The 21,280-nt window shown below is 33.4% G+C and overlaps 1 protein-coding gene across 3 annotated transcripts in view; it reads left to right on the top strand.

Moving 5' to 3' along the window:
• The window catches only part of LOC139487605 (caskin-2-like), a 75,740-nt gene extending 66,410 nt beyond the window's left edge, over positions 1 to 9,330 (top strand). For all 3 annotated transcript variants that reach the window (XM_071272503.1, XM_071272505.1, XM_071272504.1), the window contains exons 17-20: positions 1,478 to 1,616; positions 3,412 to 5,487; positions 6,295 to 6,337; positions 7,749 to 9,330. In XM_071272503.1, coding sequence (XP_071128604.1) covers positions 1,478 to 1,616; positions 3,412 to 5,487; positions 6,295 to 6,337; positions 7,749 to 7,845 — 2,355 coding nt within the window. In that variant the 3' untranslated portion in view covers positions 7,846 to 9,330. The remainder of the gene's footprint in view (positions 1 to 1,477; positions 1,617 to 3,411; positions 5,488 to 6,294; positions 6,338 to 7,748) is intronic.
• Positions 9,331 to 21,280: the final 11,950 nt, after the last annotated feature.

Here is a 21,280-nt window from a genome sequence, read left to right as displayed (position 1 = left end):
ATATTCGGTGTATGGAGAGACTATAAGATGCACATGTCCAACCGGCAGGTGTCATCTGACCTTGACCTCATTTTCATGGTTCAGTGGTCAAAGTTAAGTTTTTGAGTTTTTGTTTTGGTTTTTTTCTAATACTATATGCAATAGGTCAACTATATTTGGTGTATGGAAATATTTAATGATCTATATGTCAGATGCTCAGGTTTTATTTGACCTTGACCTCAATTTTATGGTTCATTGCTCAGTGTTATGTTTTTGTGTTTTGGTCTGTTTTTCTTAAACTATAAGCAATAGGTCAACTTTATCTGTTGTATGGAAGAAATGTTAGCTGTACATGTGTGCCTGGCATGGTTCATCTGACCTTGACCTCCTTTTCATGGTTCATTGGTCAATGCTTAGTTTTCTTGGTTAATGTTAAGTTTATGTAACATTTGTAATAAGGCTTTTATATTTAGGACTATCAACACTGTATCAATGATTAGTAAAGAAGGCGAGACATTTCAGCGTGTGCACTCTTGTCTATTTAAAATTCATTCTCTATGAGTTCTTTGCAATTTATTTGTTGAAGAAACTAGTGGCATTATTTGTTTATAACAAAACACATTTTTCCAAAGTGAATGGATAAATACCTTATAGCAGTCCTTGTGTAAATTTTGTAATTTTTGATTGGTGATTGCTTTATGCCATATCAGTACAAAAAAGGCGTTAATATTGAGTCACTGATAAGGTCTTTGCATCGGAACTAAACACATTTATTCTAAAAACAGTTGTTGGCATGACACGGGTTATGTTCTTCTCATATATGTTATGATGGTATGATACTAAACCCCTAACGGGAAGGATTGTGCCTGATGTTCATATGATGAAATCATAATCTTTCAGTCAGTTTAGTTGAAGTCTGGAGCTGGCATGTCAGTTAACTGCTAGTAGTCTGTTGTTATTTATGTATTATTGTCATTTTGTTTATTTTCTTTGGTTACATCTTCTGACATCAGACTCGGATTTCTCTTGAACTGAATTTTAATGTGCGTATTGTTATGCGTTTACTTTACTACATTGGTTAGAGGTATAGGGGGAGGGTTGAGATCTCACAAACATGTTTAACCCCGCCTCATTTTTGCGCCTGTCCCAAGTCAGGAGCCTCTGGCCTTTGTTAGTCTTGTATTATTTTAATTTTAGTTTCTTGTGTACAATTTGGAAATTAGTATGGCGTTCATTATCACTGGACTAGTATATATTTGTTTAGGGGCCAGCTGAAGGACGCCTCCGGGTGCGGGAATTTCTCGCTACATTGAAGACCTGTTGGTGACCCTCTGCTGTTGTTTTTTATTTGGGCGGGTTGTTGTCTCTTTGACACATTCCCCATTTCCATTTTCAATTTTATGTTGTGTTTACATGCATCTTTTCCCCCTAAATTTGATGTCCACTAACCTATGAACATGTTTTGAGGTTATATGTTATGGTTGATTTTCTTTTATAGAATACAGTAGAAGAATGGCTTCACTTATTACATCTAGAGCAGTACTGTAAAACCTTAACTAGTCAAGGCTATGCTGATATGGACAGTGTTACTGATATTAGTTGGGAAGATTTAGAAGAAATTGGAATTTCTAAGTTAGGTATGTCTTGTTTTTGATGATTGGTTTTGCTGTTATTTAATCATGTAGTGAAATGTTACTGAAATTTGTTTTGTATGTGTGTTCTTCACATATGACATTTTTTGTAGCTGAGTTGACTTGTTTATGAGCCTTTTGTAGGTAAAATGTACATCTGGCTTTCAGCTTGATAAATATTATGTTTAAAACAGTTGTATAAGAAACAGTAGAAACACAAAGGATATCAGGTGTCCATCCATGACACAAAGACACAACAAACATACAACAAGCAAAGGAACAGTACTTTTATTGCTGTTTTTCATCTTAAAGTCACAGTGAGACCTCAACACAGAGCAAAAAAACTGCATATACCTCCGTTTCAAACCATTTAAAAGTTGTTTTAGTAATGAAATAATTAGATTTGGTTTGATTGTAAATGATAGTTATCAAAGGTACCAGGATTATAATTTTGTACGCCAGACGCGCGTTTCGTCTACATAAGACTCATCAGTGACGCTCATATCAAAATATTTATAAAGCCAAACAAGTACAAAGTTGAAGAGCATTGAGCCTTTTATCCAACAAAGACAAAAGAACAATGATGTAAGATACTATAGGTCACAATAGTAGCGATCTTCAACATTGAATAAAAACTGAAAAGTTTCCAGATGACAAAGAGTGAAACAATTTTTTGAAAATGAAATCCAACAGTCTGCTTTAAGCTTATAACATTAAACAACAGACAATTGTGACAGACAGTAACCAAAAACAGCCTTCATGTATTTATCAAAAAGGAGTTAAAATAATTCATTTAAATTGAGTATGCCATTACATGACCTTCAATGTTTTACATTAGTTTGGTGTAAGTTAATTAAGAAATAATTCATGGGGGCTTGAATATATCATGATTTTACCACGGGTTGGCCCTTTATGACAAATATTTTACCCCTGAGCGATAGCGAGGGGTAAAATATCGGCATAAAGGGACAACCCGTGGTAAAATCTAGATATATTCAAGCCCCCATGAATTATTTCGATTCTGATAGGACACATACGGCAATTCTTTTGGATCGAAGCGCTCTAGGTGTAGGCAAATATTTGCCGTTCCCATAAATAAACGCACTAATAAACTAGCGTAAAAGAACGGAGCAAACTGCATTAGTGACATGTTTAAACTATTTAAAATAATGTATTTAGACAGTTTTGGATGAATTTGAATGATAATTTATTTATATGTCTTATATGATGTACAATAAAGGGCTTTTGCCACATTTTAGCATCATTTGTGTATGTTTCCTTGTGATGATTTTCGGATTCACAAGCGTGTATTTTCCCGTAAAATGCTTACATTCTAACGTCATTGTTCTATGACGTTGGGTATCTCATTCATAAAAAAGCATATGACGTGGGAGTACAATCGGAACAGCACTGGCAATATATTCATATTTTACCACGGGTGTGTACTCAAAGCGTTTGAAGGACGTCATGTTAGAATAGATAACAAAGTACTTACATATATGTTTAAAATGCTATTGCATTTGAGTGTATTATCTACAAAATGTATTTGAATTCTGTCTCTTGGAAGATGTTTTTTTGAACTTGTAGTAATTAATTGTATTTGTTTGTTCTTTTTATATGATAAACAACCAAGTATTCATTAAAAAAGATGAGGAAGCAATGAGACAAATCTCCACCAAATGATAAAGAACATATATAGATCCTTACCTTAGACACTTTTTTCAGTTTCGCTGCAATGAGTTGACACTATTATTTTAGAGATAGTGTGATATCATTAATATTATTTTATTGGTATTTATAGGTCATCAGAAGAAAATAATGATAGCAGTGGATAGATTAAAAAGAGTTGTATCTAATGCTAAAAGACAATCCACTGTAGATGGCAAACGAGGATCGTCAGAAATTTTAGATCCACCACATAACAATATTTCAAATCGTCATTCTGGAGAGGCGATGTATAATCATCGACCTAGAAAATCTTCTTCAGGAGAAAGTTTGAACAATAGTGAACTAATGTATAATCATTCTCCTGCAAGGCAGAGAGGTAGTGATGGAAGCTTGGACTCTTGTTTTTTCCCAAACAGTCCTACAACCAAAGCATTTCAACCAGACGTTGTGGCAATTCAAGTTAAACGTAATCAGTCGTCACCTAATTCTTCTCTGACAAAAGATATGGCAGGCCAAACAATTACGTATCAATCTTTTCAGGGACCGTCTAGACGTTCGAATGAATTTGATCGTGATAGCACTCCAACAGAAGAAATTGACAATGGATATAGGGCTCCACTGCCTATGGCCCCTATTGTTCCTAAAGTTCTGAATAAGCCTAAGCCAGTTGCTAAGATTGTTGCGAAAGCTAAACGTTCAAGTAAAGAGTACTCGCCAGACTTTGAGGAGGCAGAAAAATTAAATGAGTATTTAGAAGATCATATTGAAAAATCTGTGATTACAGGAAATGGAGGATTTAAACGACAGAAAAGTGACCTTGGATCAGAGACTGTATATGATTCACCGAAACACTCCCCCTATAATTCTGGTCTAAATAACTCTATGTCTCAGTCTTGTCCACCAGGTGTCAATGGACCTCTTCATTCATCAACACCAATAAAGAAAGTCCCTCCTCCTCCCCCTCCCAAACGAAGTAATTCTATATCTAAACAGAGCCAATTAGAATATACTAAACAAATATCTCTTGAGAATTCACCATATGCTGCAAGTGTGCCAAAAACTGGTAATAATTCACCCAAAACTATTGACAGTTATTATGTTCAAAATTCCAATAGAAATTCTGGAGGAAATTCACAGAACAATGTGAGTAATGTACCGCCAGTTAGTGTTTCTTCAAGTTCAGGGAATTTTCAGTATGCTGGTAGTATACCTAAATCAGCTGTTCCAAAGCTACAACCAAAACCGGTTATCTCAACAAAGCCTACTGTTTCCCCTAAACCTAAGAAATCAGTTAAAGTGGCTTCAGAGACAAATTCCTTTGCTAGTTGTGTACAAAGTCTGTCACAAAAGTTTGGCAGTAAATGTGGTGAGGTGATCAGTCCGGATGATATGGTTAATTCTGATGGAGAAGATTTCCCCCCACCTCCCCCACCAATAGCTATGGATATAATAACACCTAAACTTCATAATTATGGAATACCTAGTAAAGAGGATATGCATGGTGAGGAGTATAGACTCCAGTATCAGAGACAAGTCAGTGCAAATAGTGTACAAGGTTCCGAAACACGGACATCCACTAGTAGTGCTGTTCAGTCGATACGGACAAACCAAGGGAATGAGTCAGTGGCAAGCATGTCAGACAATCATAGTGTTCATAACAATTCATTTTCTTCTCCAATATTAAGAAGTACCTCATTACGAACAAGTCCGAATAAGGAGTCACCAATTCTGTCTCACATGACAAAAGATTCTCATGTTGGGTCTCACGTGCCTGTCTCTTCTCATAACCACAATACATCATCATTTAGACGATATAATGGTAGTCTCAGTGATTCATCAACTACAATGAGATCAGATGAAAATGTAGTGAAACATTTAAAAAGTGTCGGATCACCTCAGATTAAACCAAAACCTAGACGAGAATTTTTAAATCAAGAAAATCATGCATCGGTAGGTGGACGAGAAAAAACACCACCGTATGGAACTCTAAGAAGGAATGATTCTACGTCAAGTCATGATTCTAATATATCAACTTCTAGTGTGGAATCTAATACCTTACCGTTCGCTAATGAAAATGTTGGAACAATTAAACAACGAGCACCTCCTGCTAAAACTTCTATAGTGCAAATTAATGAGGGTGAAAATGACCTCAATCCAGCCTTATTTACTCAGAGGTCTGAAACAATGACAGCATCTTTACAAAAAAGAGGTAAGCTGTTAAAAAATTTATCAATTTATTCAAAACAATCTCGGGAGACTGACTTTGAATTTAGTCCCGGTTTACTATTTACTATTTATAATGAAATGCGGGATAAGCATGAGAAATTAAGAGTACTGGCACGAAACACGAAAAATAAATAAGGGGAAACACGTAGCAAGCATATGGAACCAAACATGAGAAACCAAGAAATTAAATGTCAAAGTACGAAAACACGTTAAACAAAAAGGCTGAAAACATTGCATGAAAATAACCCTTTACCACCCTCTTAGGAATAACCTCTTTTATAAAAGTATGTTCATAAAAAGTTTACATTTTTCTGAAAAAGACCTGTTATAATGACACAAATGATCTGCTGATAGAGATAACTACTGTAAAATGTTATAGGCTTCAGTGGTTATCTCTTTCTCTTAAAGTATTTCATACCATTTAAGGAATCTGTTGCCATAAGATCTAGCATAAACTACTGGTTTGTTATTTGAAACAATTTGTTACACAACTTCAGTAAATTTTGGACTTTCAGAGTATATAGTGTATTTTCGAAAGATATCTATTGTTATAAAATTGTGATAGAAGTAAACTCATTTTGCAGTCTCATTCAGGGACATTGCTTATGTGCAAAATTGCTTTTCACTTATTTTAATTATCAGTAAAATATACTACTGATAAAAACTTAGAGATACCAATAAAATCAGACAATGCATTGATTGTTTTATTTATCAAAAGCTTTTGAGGGAATGCTAGGCTTTCACAAGATTAAAACAAAACATAGTTCAAACCTACTTTATTTTTTTACAGATGTCATTCATGAACAAACAGGAGGTAATGGTGTAAAGAAGAAGTAAGTAATTCATGTTTTCTTCAATTTCATAATCTTTTTTTTAAGTTTCCTATTCAGGATCCTGTTTCCTATACTTAAAGAACTACTATATCATACATGAAAATCAATAGATCTACACACAGTTTCCTTGCAAAACTGAAATTTTTACCACCGTAAAATGGACGGATATTTTTTTTTGTTCCAACATGTTGTATAAACAGATGCTACGAGAGAGCAATGTCTTTTACATAGATTAGAAATTTAATTTGCAAGTTAAGGTTTTCCTGTCCAACATGAGACATCACATGATTTCAAATACAACAAATTGAGGTCTGTAAAAATAAGATGTACATTTTTAATATGATTTGCAAATGAGAAAACTTCAAATTTAGGTTGACTTACAACCTTCAACATAGAGCAAAATATTATTGTATGGTATTGATGGGGTATTCCATTAGAATCTGTAAAAGTACAATGTAATATAATTCTCAATGGGACACGTTCACAACTAAACATTAAAGGACTAAGAAGTGAACAAATTCAGGTTAATGTACATGCAGCCTTTAACATTGAACAAGATATTACCATATGATATAACAAACATTTCCTTGTGTAGTTTTACTGTGGGTCTCATTGGGGTCTAAGCGTGACGCGGGATTGCCAATTTTTGGTAAGCGTGACACGTGAAAGTCAAATTATTGTGTCGTGAAAACGGGAAATGAGGTCTTGCGGGACCCGGGAAATGACAAAAAAAGTGAAAATTGCTTACATACATAGTGTAAGCGGGATATGGGAATCTGACAAAACAGTAAGCGGGATCCGGGATCGGAACCCCCCAATGAGACCCCCTTTACTATCATCAAATAGACAAAAAAACATAGATGACCAATGACCCACCCCTGTCCAAAAAAAAACTTCTCTTTCTAATAAAATGGATAGGGGCCCTGAGATGACAAAAAGAAATACAATATAATAGAGATAACCAATGCCCTAATTTATACAACAGTGTTGCAGGAATTAAGCAAAAACTCAAGTTCTTTGGAAATGGCTTGACTTATCAGATCAGAACTTTGCTTGATTTTGGAGTTTCTGTTGATGTTATTATGCTATTGTTAAACATAAAACTATTTTCTTGAAAATCTTATCAAAAAGATGGTTCTTGCATATTTCATCTTTGTTTGTGTTGACTTCATATTACAAAGAATAAATGATGAACTCTATGCTATGTTGAAAGAAGAAGCTATATTCAATGCATGACCTTAATATTAAAACCTAAACTCTGTTGATTTTATTATGATATAGTTAAATATGAAACTATTTTCCTTAAAATCTTATCAGATGGTTCTTGCATGTTTCACCTCTGAATGTGTTGGCTTTCTGATAATAAATTTTCAAGAATATAATCTTAAAGATTTTGTATTGTGTTTTACAGTTCAGAAGATGTTCTGACGGATATTGACTTCATGTTACAAGGATTAACTGATGAACTTGATGCTATGTTAGAGGATGAAGCTTTATGTAATGGATGACCTCAATATTAACCTTAGTGTCACATGTCATCAGTACTGGTTCCTTGTCTCATTTCACCTGTGCTTATCTCTTCATTTGGGTGCTTTACAGATTCCTACCTCCTAATCAAGTAGTTTTATGGTCCTGTTGTCTACAGTAAAAGAGAAACAAGATAGAAAAAGAGTGTGACATGTGTTGAAATATCATAGGCCAAAGTAGTTGACATAATATCAGTGACGGAAACACATCATAACATCAGTGACCACAGTATATATCAGTGACGGTCAATGAGTGACCACAATATATGTCAGTGACCACAGCATATAATATACTATCAATAACATCAATAACAACAAGAGAATTGAAAAGAAATCTGGAGTTAATGAACGATACATAACATTACATTATATAATGGGTATCTCAATGAAAATTTTAATTTCAAGGTGCTGAACATATTCATGTTTAAATCCTTTAAAAGACATCACAGATTTCTTTGATAGAAGCCTTGTTTTAATGACATAAGTTAAGATCATACATTGTACAACTTTTGATTGTGTTCATTTTAGTCACTATCTTGCCTTGGACAATTTGATCGTAGAAACTGTGATTTGTACTATGTAAATGAGTTTTGTGATGTATGACCATTAATTTTCTGGTAGTTAGATAATGTAGTGATCATATTTTAGAGCAGATTTCTTATTTTACAGTTTGTATGTTGATCTGAAATATTATTATAACAAGGTGCTCCCTTATATTTAAAAGTCTTATAACGTTGGAAAGATCTGTTTCTATTTTTGCAGATTAGCTACTTTTAGACATTGGACAATTCTTCATAGCGTTTAAGTTAATTCTAATGTCAATTTTGGAAAAAGACAATATCCAAGGCTATGTTTTTTTTTATGAAATCTAATGTTTGAAACAAGTCTAAGGTACGAAATATTATATTGGCAATTACAGCCTATTACTGAAATGTAATACATAGGCGGATCCAGGGGCCCCCCCTTTTCGTTGGAAAAATTTGGTTGATTATATAGGGAATCATTGAAGCATGACTGAAGCGGCCCCCCCTTTAGGTCAGTCAGTGGGCCCCCCCTTAGGAAAAGTTCTGGATCTGCCACTGTAATAATTGTGCTTAGCATATATCTGAACTTACATACTTGAATTAGAGACGGACCCTAATGTCTTACTTTGTGCAATCCTGATCAACAATAATAACTTAATGAATATCTGACACTTGTAAATGAATTATAAAAATTGTTATTACACTCACTTTCAAAAGTAATGTTGCTGTTTAAGTAAATGTTATAATGAATACATATTGTTTGTTTTATTCAACAATAAGCACAGTACCATATAAAACATAATAACAAATTTGATGATTTAAATTTTTCAGGATTTCTTTTCCTTCATGCTTAGCAAATTCTATTTTGAACACGTTTATTCTTTCTTAAATTCCTCACCATTTTTTAAACTTCAAGGAAATTCCAACAATACCTCAAAACAAATCCTGCTTAACCAAATCTTGATGGAAGATTTTATATTTATCAATGGGGAAAAAGATATATGTAACACATTATATAATGTTGCAACGTAGCATATTCTTCAGTGCCAATTTTAACACACAATAATGACTTTTTTAAGAAATTTTGTTGTGCTTCTAATTTTAGCTAACTTACCGGGGTAAGTGAAAAGCTATGAAAAGTTATGTACGGTCTTAGATGAAATTATTTGGATATTCAACTAGTTGGGAGAATTTCATAAATAAAGTTATTAAAGAAAAAACATGATAGGAATTTTACAGATAGATTTTATGAGATTTGTTTGCTTGTACTCGAGTGCCTGTTAATTTTCTACCTCTTTGATACTTTATTTCAAGGGAGGTAATTCAATACAAATACTATTGTGATATGTGGTTGTGTGATAATTTTCTGACAGCTTTTTGTATTATTAGATTGTAAAATACTTCATACATGCACTGTATATTTGAACAGTCAAGCCTTAAAGTAGGAAAAAATCATAGTATTATAATATATATATATGTTCTTGTAGGTTGTCACATGTCTTCAGTTGTCTAAAGGGCCCTCCTTGGTCCATAGTATCAATTAGGGAAAGTTTAATTATTCTTTGACCTCTTAATATCTTTGATGGTATATGAAAATATTTGTTTTGGTCTAATTGGATAAGATGGAAATCAAATGCAGGGAAAATAAAGATATAATTCTTCTGTCCTATTCTAAGAAGTAATTGTATGTTACACATGATTATCTAAAGCAAAGAATTTCAATCATTGATCGCCTGAATAGAAAATTATCTTTCTTTTAGAATTTAGTTTTCGATTTTTTGTAAAATGAAAGAAGGGTAATTTTAGTATTCTCGATGGAATGAGATCTATATATGTTTAAAAAAAAACCAACATATAAATGGTTGTGACTACTGTGTACTTTCTGACTTATATACATTTTTAAAGTAATATATTTATCAAGTAAAGCTGGTAACAACTTTTACGTATGGTCTTTCTCATTGAAAATTTAACAATCTTTCAGTGATATTATATTCTGTAAGAATATAAATTATTTTGGATCATTCAGCATTTTCTGTAAAATTAATAACGGACTTTTAAGTCCTCTTTCTTGTACCTTTTAAACTGTAAATACCAATTATTAACCAACTAAGTACATAATGGCCAAAAATGACTGGTTATTAAAAATAACATATTTTCTGTAATGGCCCTGTTTTTCTGTAATGGCCCTGTTTTTTCTGTAATGGCCCTGTTTTTCTGTAATGGCCCTGTTATTTCTGTAATGGCCATGTTATTTCTGTAATGGCCCTGTTTTTCTGTAATGGCCCTGCATTAATGCCCAGCTTGTCTGTATTAAGCCCAGTAAGGGTTTTTAATAAAGTTAATAAAATTAAGCTGTAAAGAGTATAATACCCTTTTGTATTTTATTTAATTGAGTAACCAGCAATTATTTTATTTAATTGAGTAACCAGCAACAAACATTAAAGAACCATATAAAGGGATCACTGTTCATCCTGTTTTTCAACACATAGCTTCTTTCAACTTAATATCTTGGATATTTGGTATATTTAAAGCTTGATCATGGTGAAGTACAAATTATTTTTTTCAAACTAAACTAAAAGAGTTAGAGAGTACTTCAAGTTGGCAGCAAGAAATACACTTTTTTCAGTTGGTTAATAAATGTATTAAGAAATGGATGTTTTTATAATGGCCCTGTTATATGTCCTTGGTCAGTAATAATGGCCTCAGATGTCTGTAATGGCCCTCTGCATTGCCTCGGGTCATGACAGACTTCCTAGACCATTATTACAGACCTTGGACATATAACAGGGCCATTATAAAAATACCCATTCATTAATACTATATTGTATTTATCAAATGTTTTTTTATTCAATACACAGTTTTGTTTTTACATCAAATTTAACATTATAACAGCATTGAATAAAGATTTTAGACTGATAAAAATATTCTGTGACTGTAAAGTTCATATAGGTTTCTTACATGAAAGAAAAAGCATTTATATATAATGAGTAGAATTATGATAAAAAAGGATGGTGATGTCTTGGTTATTTAGTAAGTGTCCTTTTGATAAATCGTTAACACAAGGAAGCTGTTATAATTAATTTTTGCAGTAAAGCAAGATTTTTCATGTATTTTTTTATAACTGTCTGTAGTTGGTTCTCATTATTGGGTAATGAGTTTTCTACTACTGTTAAATGAATTTCTATTTAATGTTTTGACAATATTGTTTTTGCAGTTGCATTTCCAGAGAGTTTCTTAATCAATAAATTGCTATTGAACTGACCACTAGATCTTTCAGAAATTTCTTACAGCATTTAAATTGTTATGCTTCAGCTTGTGACTATTCATGAAGAGTGCCTTTGTCATATATTATATTAAACATTGATTCACTATGAAGGAAATCTCTTTGAATGAGATATTTTATAACATAATAAAATACATACAAAGCAATTTAGCATAAAATTTTGCTTATAAATCTGCACTTGTGCTTGGAGGGTTTTATTTATGCATACACAGCATTTTTTGTGCTCTTTGAGAAATTTTATGATTGCATGTTTGAACTGATGTGAGCTTTTCTATAGTTAATGAAGCGTAATTAATTATGTAATTAAGAAAGTTATAATTAATTATGTAGTTGTTCTGTTATTGTTTATTTATTTATCGTTAAATGTTTACAAACTATTGTAAATATTAAAATGCCAAAAAGATGTATGAAATTAAACAGGAAATAATAAAAAATGAAAGTATATGATGACTTGTTTATTAATTTGGTAGAGTTAGGTCATGTTATTGCACCCTATTTCTGCGAGCAGTACAGAAGATTCAATAGGTATCACTGATCAAAATATGCTGTACAAGATAGAAATTCCATTGTATTGCAATAGTAATCTGATAGGAAGATTAAAATATGCACAATTGCAATCAATAATCCATTTCCTATAGTATCTGTCTTAGTGATGGCTTGTGTGAAGATTTGGTATGAAGAATTACTCTTACAGCATCGAACACTAAACAAAACCACTCATTTTGAAAAAGAATGGAATAGATATACAACTTTCTTCAAAATGACTTTAAATATACTGGGGTTGAACTTTGAATCAATCAAGTCAAAATATTTTTTTTGTCAAAGTCTGATCCACCAATAGTAAAGATGCAGAAAGAACAGCAACAAAAGTAAGTCAGTTCTTGCATTTGTTGAGAGTTTTTGTTGATATATGTCCAGTCCATATCTTTGGTCTCTGAGATGGAGGTACAGTGATGTTACCCTGCAGACTTCCCCTTTAACCTGCTCTGATTGCCAATCTAGAACAAAGCCTTGTATATACATATTACCACAACTAGTGAACATCATGAATATGAATCTTAAACAGGTTGGGAACAAACCCTCTATATGGTGATTATACCTATTAGAGGGATAAAATTATCCCTTTTATATAGAGGGGTATTTTTGTGTACCCTGGATTTAAAGAAAATTAGGACAGAATGGCATTTTGTAGTCATATTGGCTATAATCTCTAGAATTATATGCATCAACATATGCACTTTACTAAAAATTGGGATGACCAGTTTTCTGCTATAGTGACAAAACTTGCGATCTATTGTATACCTATCTGAACACCTGATCAACAGTCAGATAAGCAGCAAACTGCATATTAAATTAAGTACATCAATTGGTGCATCAACTGTTGCAGGTTACTGCCATAATAAGTAGAAAATGCCATTCTGCCCTATTTTGATTTAAATCCAGTCTAAACAAAAATACCCCTCTATAGAGGGATAATTTTATCCCTCTATACAGGTATAATAACCATATAGAGGGTTTGTTAAAGTGTCATTGAATGATTAACATGTATCTTCAATCAATCAAATAACACTACCTATTCCTTAAATAATCATATGCATATACAATGGCTCAATCTGCTAGAAAGGTTAACACACTGACCATTGCTTTTATATTTTGATATTCAAAAATATAAAGCTTTACTACAAGTGATCACATTTACTTAACATGATCAAAGAAAATGAGGTCATGGTCAGATAAACCAAACTGGAAATACATGTATATGTAACAATCATTCATACACCAAATATAATTGACATATTACTTATAGTTTCTACAAAACAGACTTAAACAAGAAAACTAAACATTGACCAATTAACCATGAAAATGAGGTCAAGGTCAGATAAACCAAACTGGAAATACATGTATATGTAACAATCATTCATACACCAAATATAATTGACATATAACTTATAGTTTCTACAAAAGAGACTTAAACAAGAAAACTAAACATTGACCAATTAACCATGAACATGAGGTCAAGGTCAGATAAACCAAACTGAAAATACATGTATATGTAACAATCATTCATACACCAAATATAATTGACATATATTACTTATAGTTTCTACAAAAGAGACTTAAACAAGAAAACTAAACATTGACCAATTAACAATGAAAATGAGTTCAAGGTCAGATAAACCAAGCTGGAAATACATGTATATGTAACAATCATTCATACACCAAATATAATTGACATATTACTTATAGTTTCTACAAAAGAGACTTAAACAAGAAAACTAAACATTGACCAATTAACCATGACATTGAGGTCAAGGTCAGATCAACCAAACTGGAAATACATGTATATGTAACAATCATTCATACACCAAATTGGTTGACATATTACTTATAGTTTCTACAAAAGAGACTTAAACAAGAAAACTAAACATTGACCAATTAACCATGAAAATGAGGTCAAAGGTCAGATGAACCATTCCAGACAGACATATACACCTTACAATCAATCTATTCATTAGATATATATGACCTATTGCTTATAGTATCTAAGAATCAAACTTAACCATAAAACTTTACATTGACTAAGGAGCCATGAAAATGAGGTCAAGGTTAGATGATATCTGCCGGACTGGAATAACACCTTTACCTTTCAATCATTCCATACAAAAAATAGTTTATCTATTAGTTATAGTTTAAGAAACCCGATCCAAAACACAACAAGAATGTGTCCTCAGTACACGAATGCCCCACTCGCACTATCATTTTCCATGTTCAGTGGACCGTGAAATTGGGGTAAAAACTCTAATTTGGCATTAAAATTAGAAAGATCATATCATAGGGAACATGTGTACTAAGTTTGAAGTCGATTGGACTTAAACTTCATCAAAAACTACCTTGACCAAAAACTTTAACCTGAAGCGGGACAGACGGACGGACAGACGGACGGACGGACAGACGGACGGACGGACGGACGCACAGACCAGAAAACATAATGCCCCTCTACTATCGTAGGTGGGGCATAAAAACTTAACACTGACCAATGAACTTTGAAAACAATATCAAGGTCAAATAAAACTGCCATACTGACGTAAATATTTCCATACACCAAATATATTTGACCTATTGTATATTATATTAGAATAAGACCAAATCACAAAAACTTAACATTAACCACTGAACCATGAAAATGAGGTCAAGGTCAGATGACACCTGCCAGTTGGACATGTACACCTTACAGTCCTTCCATACACCGAATATACTAGCCCTATTGCTTATAGTATCTGAGATATGGACTTGACCACCAAAACTTAACCTTGTTCACTGATCCATGAAATGAGGTCGAGGTCAAGTGAAAACTGTCTGACAGACATGAGGACCTTGCAAGGTACGCACATATCAAATATAGTTATCCTATTACTTATAATAAGAGAAAATTCAACATCACAAAAAAATTGAACTTTTTTTTCAAGTGGTCACTGAACCATGAAAATGAGGTCAAGGACATTGGACATGTGACTGACGGAAACTTCGTAACATGAAGCATCTATATACAAAGTATGAAGCATCCAGGTCTTCCACCTTCTAAAATATAAAGCTTTTAAGAAGTGAGCTAACGCCGCCGCCGCCGCCGCCGCCGCCGGATCACTATCCCGATGTCGAGCTTTCTGCAAAAAAAGTTGCAGGCTCGACAAAAATTATGTCTTCATCATATGAATATCAGGCACAATCCTTCCCGTGAGGGGTTTAGTATCATACCATCATAACATATATGAGAAGAACATAACCGTGAAACTTTGGCTGGGAATTATCTCTGATTTTCCCCATGAAATCAAAAAACCAAGTGTCAAAAGAGTAAAAGGATATCCACATCGGTGTGTTCGTCCAGAAGAGACAGACAATGATTCTTGATAAGAGAATCGTCTAGGTAGGAGTGACATGAGTACTGCTTGAGTATGAAGACAACGTCGTCTGAAAAATCCTGGTAAAACCTAGGGGTGTTATAGCCAAGCCAAAAGGCATAGCCTTGAAACTATTAACCTTGTCTGTCAAAACCAGTCTCAGGAAAATGACGAAACTGGCCACAGTACCAAGAAGAAGGAATTGAGACATTTAAAGACTCTTGTTTACCTGTAGAAGTATAAACCTCAAGTCTGAAAATTCCTCCCCTTTGTTCTTTAAAAAAGACACAGCTGCTTACAAAAAGTGGTCAGCTGTCTCAAGATCAAAAGTATGACACCTCAGATAATTCTCCGACTTTACATATGAAGCCTGAGAAAGTCTGAGGCCGTCCAAAGGTTTTGAACCATGTAAACTAGAAAAAAACCTCATCACAGACAGGAGCCAACATACCCAAGGAAAATCCATGAATCTCAGTCTTTAGATCTGCATTTCGCTGGGTAAGAGGTAGGCCCGAAACCAGAGAACTTACTACCACTAGTTTTGCAAATGTTAGCATGGTTCTCAAACAAAAGACGAGCTACAAAAGACAAAGCGGTTTTAAAGTGGCCCGACTCTGGGAAAGAATACAACTTCAAATTTGGCTTGACTTAACAAGAGCAAGCCTTGTGGAGAAGACATGTGCATACCTGACATATCCCTGTGAATAGAATAGACTAGACTCCTAAGACAATCAGAAGAGTTACATGAAGAAGGCTCCTTAGGAATCATAGCATCTTCCTCTGTGCTAGCAACACTGTCAACATCAGAAGAAGCACATTGGTCACCAAAAAAGTTACCTTCTTGACTTCTAGGAGCCACAGAAACCGAATCATCTTCCACCAAATGTCTATATCTGGGAGGGTCCTTTGGAGGACCCTGAGAGAGACCCCTAGATTTATTAAGATCAAGCCTGTTACTAAACTCAATGAACTAAGCGTTAACAGTTGCTTGAATCTTATGGATAGAGGTGGTAAGAATCAACCTTAAAAGAGGATGACACTGAAGAGGGTCTACCACCAAGTCCCTGACAGACCAAACTGACTGAACTGAATAAGGATCAAATTGCTGAGGATAAGGAGGCAAGTTGGGCATACCCATAGGAATGGGAGGGTAGGCAAAATTCATAGACCACCTAGTCCTGGAAAAGGGGTCAATACTGATGCCAGCTGGTAGAGGTCTCTTGCATACTTGTCATGCAAGAAACAGGAGACATTGGTATCTCTGCAGACATAGTTATGGTATGTAATACCCGGATAGTCCTAGATAACCTCAACTGACTAGCACCAGAAGTGAAAGGCAAAGTCCCAACAGTAACAGGTTCTGGGTCCTGTTCCAGACTTACACCAGAAACACCTTGGATAAACTCAAACGTATATCTCCAAACTCAACTGAATGAGTAGCCTAACAACAAGGGGACAACAAACCACTGCCTGGAACTTGTGTATGTGTCACTTACCTCTTGCCTTTGAATTGCAGAAGCTGGAGTTTTGTCCATTATTCAGATAATATAAACAAAATTATTCAAATAAAACAATTAATAAATACAAATTACTATTGAAAAAATATGAATTTAAATTTCTATATAGGAAAACAATTTGGTAGCAAAAAACTTTTTCCTTCTCAAAAGTCATGCAGCATGTATGATGGAACAGGAAAAAATTATAAAGGTTTATAACGCGCATGTGTCAGGTGGAAGAGGTTGTCACGGGGGCATGGTTCTTTTTCCTGGCTGGTTTCCAGTTGAATAATACAGTGAGTGGACTGTTATCTAAATTTATGAAGGTGAGGTATCTAATGTAAAAAAATTATAATCTTGATGGTAAAACAAAGATAAACAATGAACAATAGAGGAGAATCACAAACTTTAAGGTTCATAAAGGAGGCTTTTAAAAAAAAAGTTGATTATATGGATCAGAGAAGCCAGGCAGGTATAAAAGAGCAAAAGCTAATTTGCTCACAGCATTTATTCAAGATTGAACTTGTATATCCTAAATATACATGAACATGGAGTACCAAAACTTTCCAGGGGACCAACTAGTTATGAGGCCTTCTATAATGAAGATAATGTCTATGTTGAATTGACACTGGCCATGGGCAAACAAAATAATTTTGGAAATAAACTACTGTAGATTCATTATTATTTGTTGGATACCAATTTGTGGATTTATTGGTACATGTATAGCTACAGGTGAACAAAGAAATTAAATTTTCAAGAAAAAGGCTTGTATGCAGACTTTGGCAAAACCATGAAAGTAGTTATCCATGAACATGTGAGTTTTCCTAATCCACAAAACTGGTACCCACAAATATAAATGAATCCACAGTAAGTTTGTCTTCTATATCATTTATTTAACATTCTCTAAATGGTCAATGTGATGGTCTAACAGGCACTGGGGAGAATGAACCATCTAAAAATAACAAATATGAGATGTTCACTTTATTGTAAATAAAATCCTCTTGAATACACTAATATATAAAACCAATAACAAAAGTATCACAACTTTATAACAAAATTACATCTGATCACAAAAAATCAGGTTGAAAATTTACATAATACAAGTACATATATATATATATGAAAAATAAGCATTGAAAAAATATCACAAGTCAAGATAGGAAAATATTTCTTTGTAGAATTGTTGTAAATCATTCTTTACAAATCAATTAAAGTAAATGTGAATAAAACGAGATGTAGGTTTTTAAAGTCAAAAGCCAGCAACCCACACACACAAATAAACCCAAACGACATTTACTGTATTTCTCTTACAAAAAATGCAACAACTTTAAGGTTACTTATTTGATAAAAAAATATTTATAGAGTTTTAAAAACTGCTTTAACCAATTCAATTAGTAATGAAGAATGACTGTGCTACTGATTAGATATTTTACAACAATATACACATTTACTACATACAAATATTGCAACCAATGGGTCAATGTCACTGCTTTTGGAGCAGTAAACCAACCCAGTAGTCAGCACTTCACTGTTGACATGAATTATCATTGATATGGTTGTAGTTATAAATTTACAGATTACAAAGCTTTAAAATCTTCAAAATGCTATGGATTTTCTACCCTAGGAATAGATTATCTTAGCTGTAATTGGCATATTTTTTTTAGTGCTTTGGGACTTAAATGCTCTTCATTTTCATACTTTATTTGGCCTTTTTTGCTTTTTTGATTCAAGCTTGACTAATGGGTATTTTGTACAAAATTGTAGTCCTAGTATCTATGATGAGTGTGTTGTATATAAATAGCATAATTACAATTAGTTGGATTCTATTTTTGTGAATTCATAGGTATATCTGAACCACAAATTCCAGAATCTAACAGGAAAACAAAACACCTGAAGTCTTGTATGCACCATTTATCAAAATGGTAAACCAAGTATTAAAAAAAAATGTCCTCATTCAATGAAAATTTAGTACCCAAGAAATAAATGAATAGAGAGTTAGTATTTATCACAGGAAGTTTTCTATAACACAAATATGACAGGAAACCAAACTTTAGAAAGTTACCCAAAATGGTCAATTGTAATGAGGGTAGAAATTAATTATAATTCCGGGCTAGTGAAGATGTACAAAAAATGTTTCTATAAAAACTGTAGAAATTGTCATCACGGGAAAGATATTCATGGTGATGACTGAAGTACAAAATTTGATTAAAATAAATAAACATGCTATTCAAAAAATTGTGCAACACAACCACTTAAAAAGAATAACATTATTAGAAAAAAGTCTTTAAAAGCTGCAAGCTCCAGATATCACTCTTTTTAATAAATGCACTTGAGTTCATTAACATAAAGCTCCAGAATCTGATATTCTCTTAAATGCACAAGATCTTTAACCATATACATACACATGAGTAGTAACTTTGGCATCAAACTCCAAATATCTACCTTCTCATAAACAAGCTCTTTCACTTAACATGAGTACTCACAAACATTGAATATAGATATATATGATACAAATTATTTACACAAGAGTGCACACGCTGAAATGTCTCGCCTTCTATACTAATCATTGATATTATGTTGATAGTCCTAAGTATAAAGCTTAGTTTTATTACAACTGTCTCATAAACTTAACATTAACCAAGATAACTAAACAAAGACCAATGAACCTTGAAAATGAGGTCAAGGTCAGATGAACCATGCCAGGCAGACATGTACAGCTAACAATGCTTCTATACAACATATATAGTTGACCCATTACTTATACATGTTATAGTTTAAGAAAAATAGACCAAAACACAAAAACTTAACACTGTGCAATGAACCGTGAAAATGATGTCACGGTCAAATAAAACCTGCGCGACTGACATAAAGATCATAAAATATTTCCATACACCAAATATAGTTGACCTATGGCATACAGTATTAGATAAAAAGACCAAAACTCAAAAACTTAACTTTGACCGCTGAACCATGAAAATGAGGTCAAGGTCACATGACATCTGCCCGATAGACATGTACACCTTACCATCATTCCATACAACAAATATAGTATACCTATTGCATATAGTATGAGAAAAACAGACCAAAACACAAAAATTTAACTATAACCACTGAACCATGAAAATGAGGTCAAGGTCAGATGACACCTGCCAGTTCGACATGTACACCTTACATTCATTCCATACACCGAATATACTAGCCCTATTGCTTATAGTATCTGAGATATGGACTTGACCACCAAAACTTAACCTTGATCACTGATCCATGAAATGAGGTCGAGGTCAAGTGAAAACTGTCTGACAGACGTGAGGACCTTGCAAGGTACTCACATACCAAATATAGTTATCCTATTACTTATAATACTTATAATAAGAGAGAATTCAACATTACAAAAAATTTGAACTTTTTTTTCAAGTGGTCACTGAACCATGAAAATGAGGTCAAGGACATTGGACATGTGACTGACGGAAACTTCGTAACATGAAGCATCTATATACAAAGTATGAAGCATCCAGGTCTTCCATCTTCTGAAATATAAAGCTTTTAAGAAGTGAGCTAACACCGCCGCCGTAGCCGCCACCGCCGCCGTAGCCGCCGCCGCCGCCGGATCACTATCCCTATGTCGAGCTTTCTGCAACAAAAGTTGCAGGCTCGACAAAAATACAGATCTTGTTAATCAAGCCTAAAGTATATTATTTTTTGGATTGAGAATATACAATACAAAAATGTGGTACAATCTGCCAACAAACCAATTATGAAAAAAAACATCTAAAACAATAACATAATACACATGTACAATTCATTTAAAATCCCTCTAAATCAGAATTTTTAAAAGTACCACAAATCGCTTCAAAACAGTAGAACAATAAAATAAGTTACATTATTCTCCCCCAACTTAGTAACAAAATGGAGATAAATCATTTTTACACAATAAATACAAGGGTTTAAGTTATAATACTTTATTGCAATCTGGTGATCAGTTGTTGATTTTATGCCTTGTTCACACCTACATTTAATTTGAATTGAATTCAAATAGTGAATTTGAATCGAATGCAAATCGAATTCGCTAATTGCGTTCAAACACTCTTCTTTTTTAATTCAAGTTGGCTAATTCGAATTATCCGATTCACATTTGAAATAATTTTTTTGTTAATGCGAATTAAAAGTAAATGTAGTTGGGACAGTAAAGCAAATTTGACGTGCATTGCAATTCAAATT

Source organism: Mytilus edulis, chromosome 9 (genome assembly GCF_963676685.1).
Source record: "Mytilus edulis chromosome 9, xbMytEdul2.2, whole genome shotgun sequence".
In the NCBI taxonomy this organism is placed as follows: domain Eukaryota; kingdom Metazoa; phylum Mollusca; class Bivalvia; order Mytilida; family Mytilidae; genus Mytilus; species Mytilus edulis.
The sequence above is the reverse complement of the archived record's forward strand: the minus strand, read 5'-3'. Positions and strand labels throughout refer to the sequence as shown.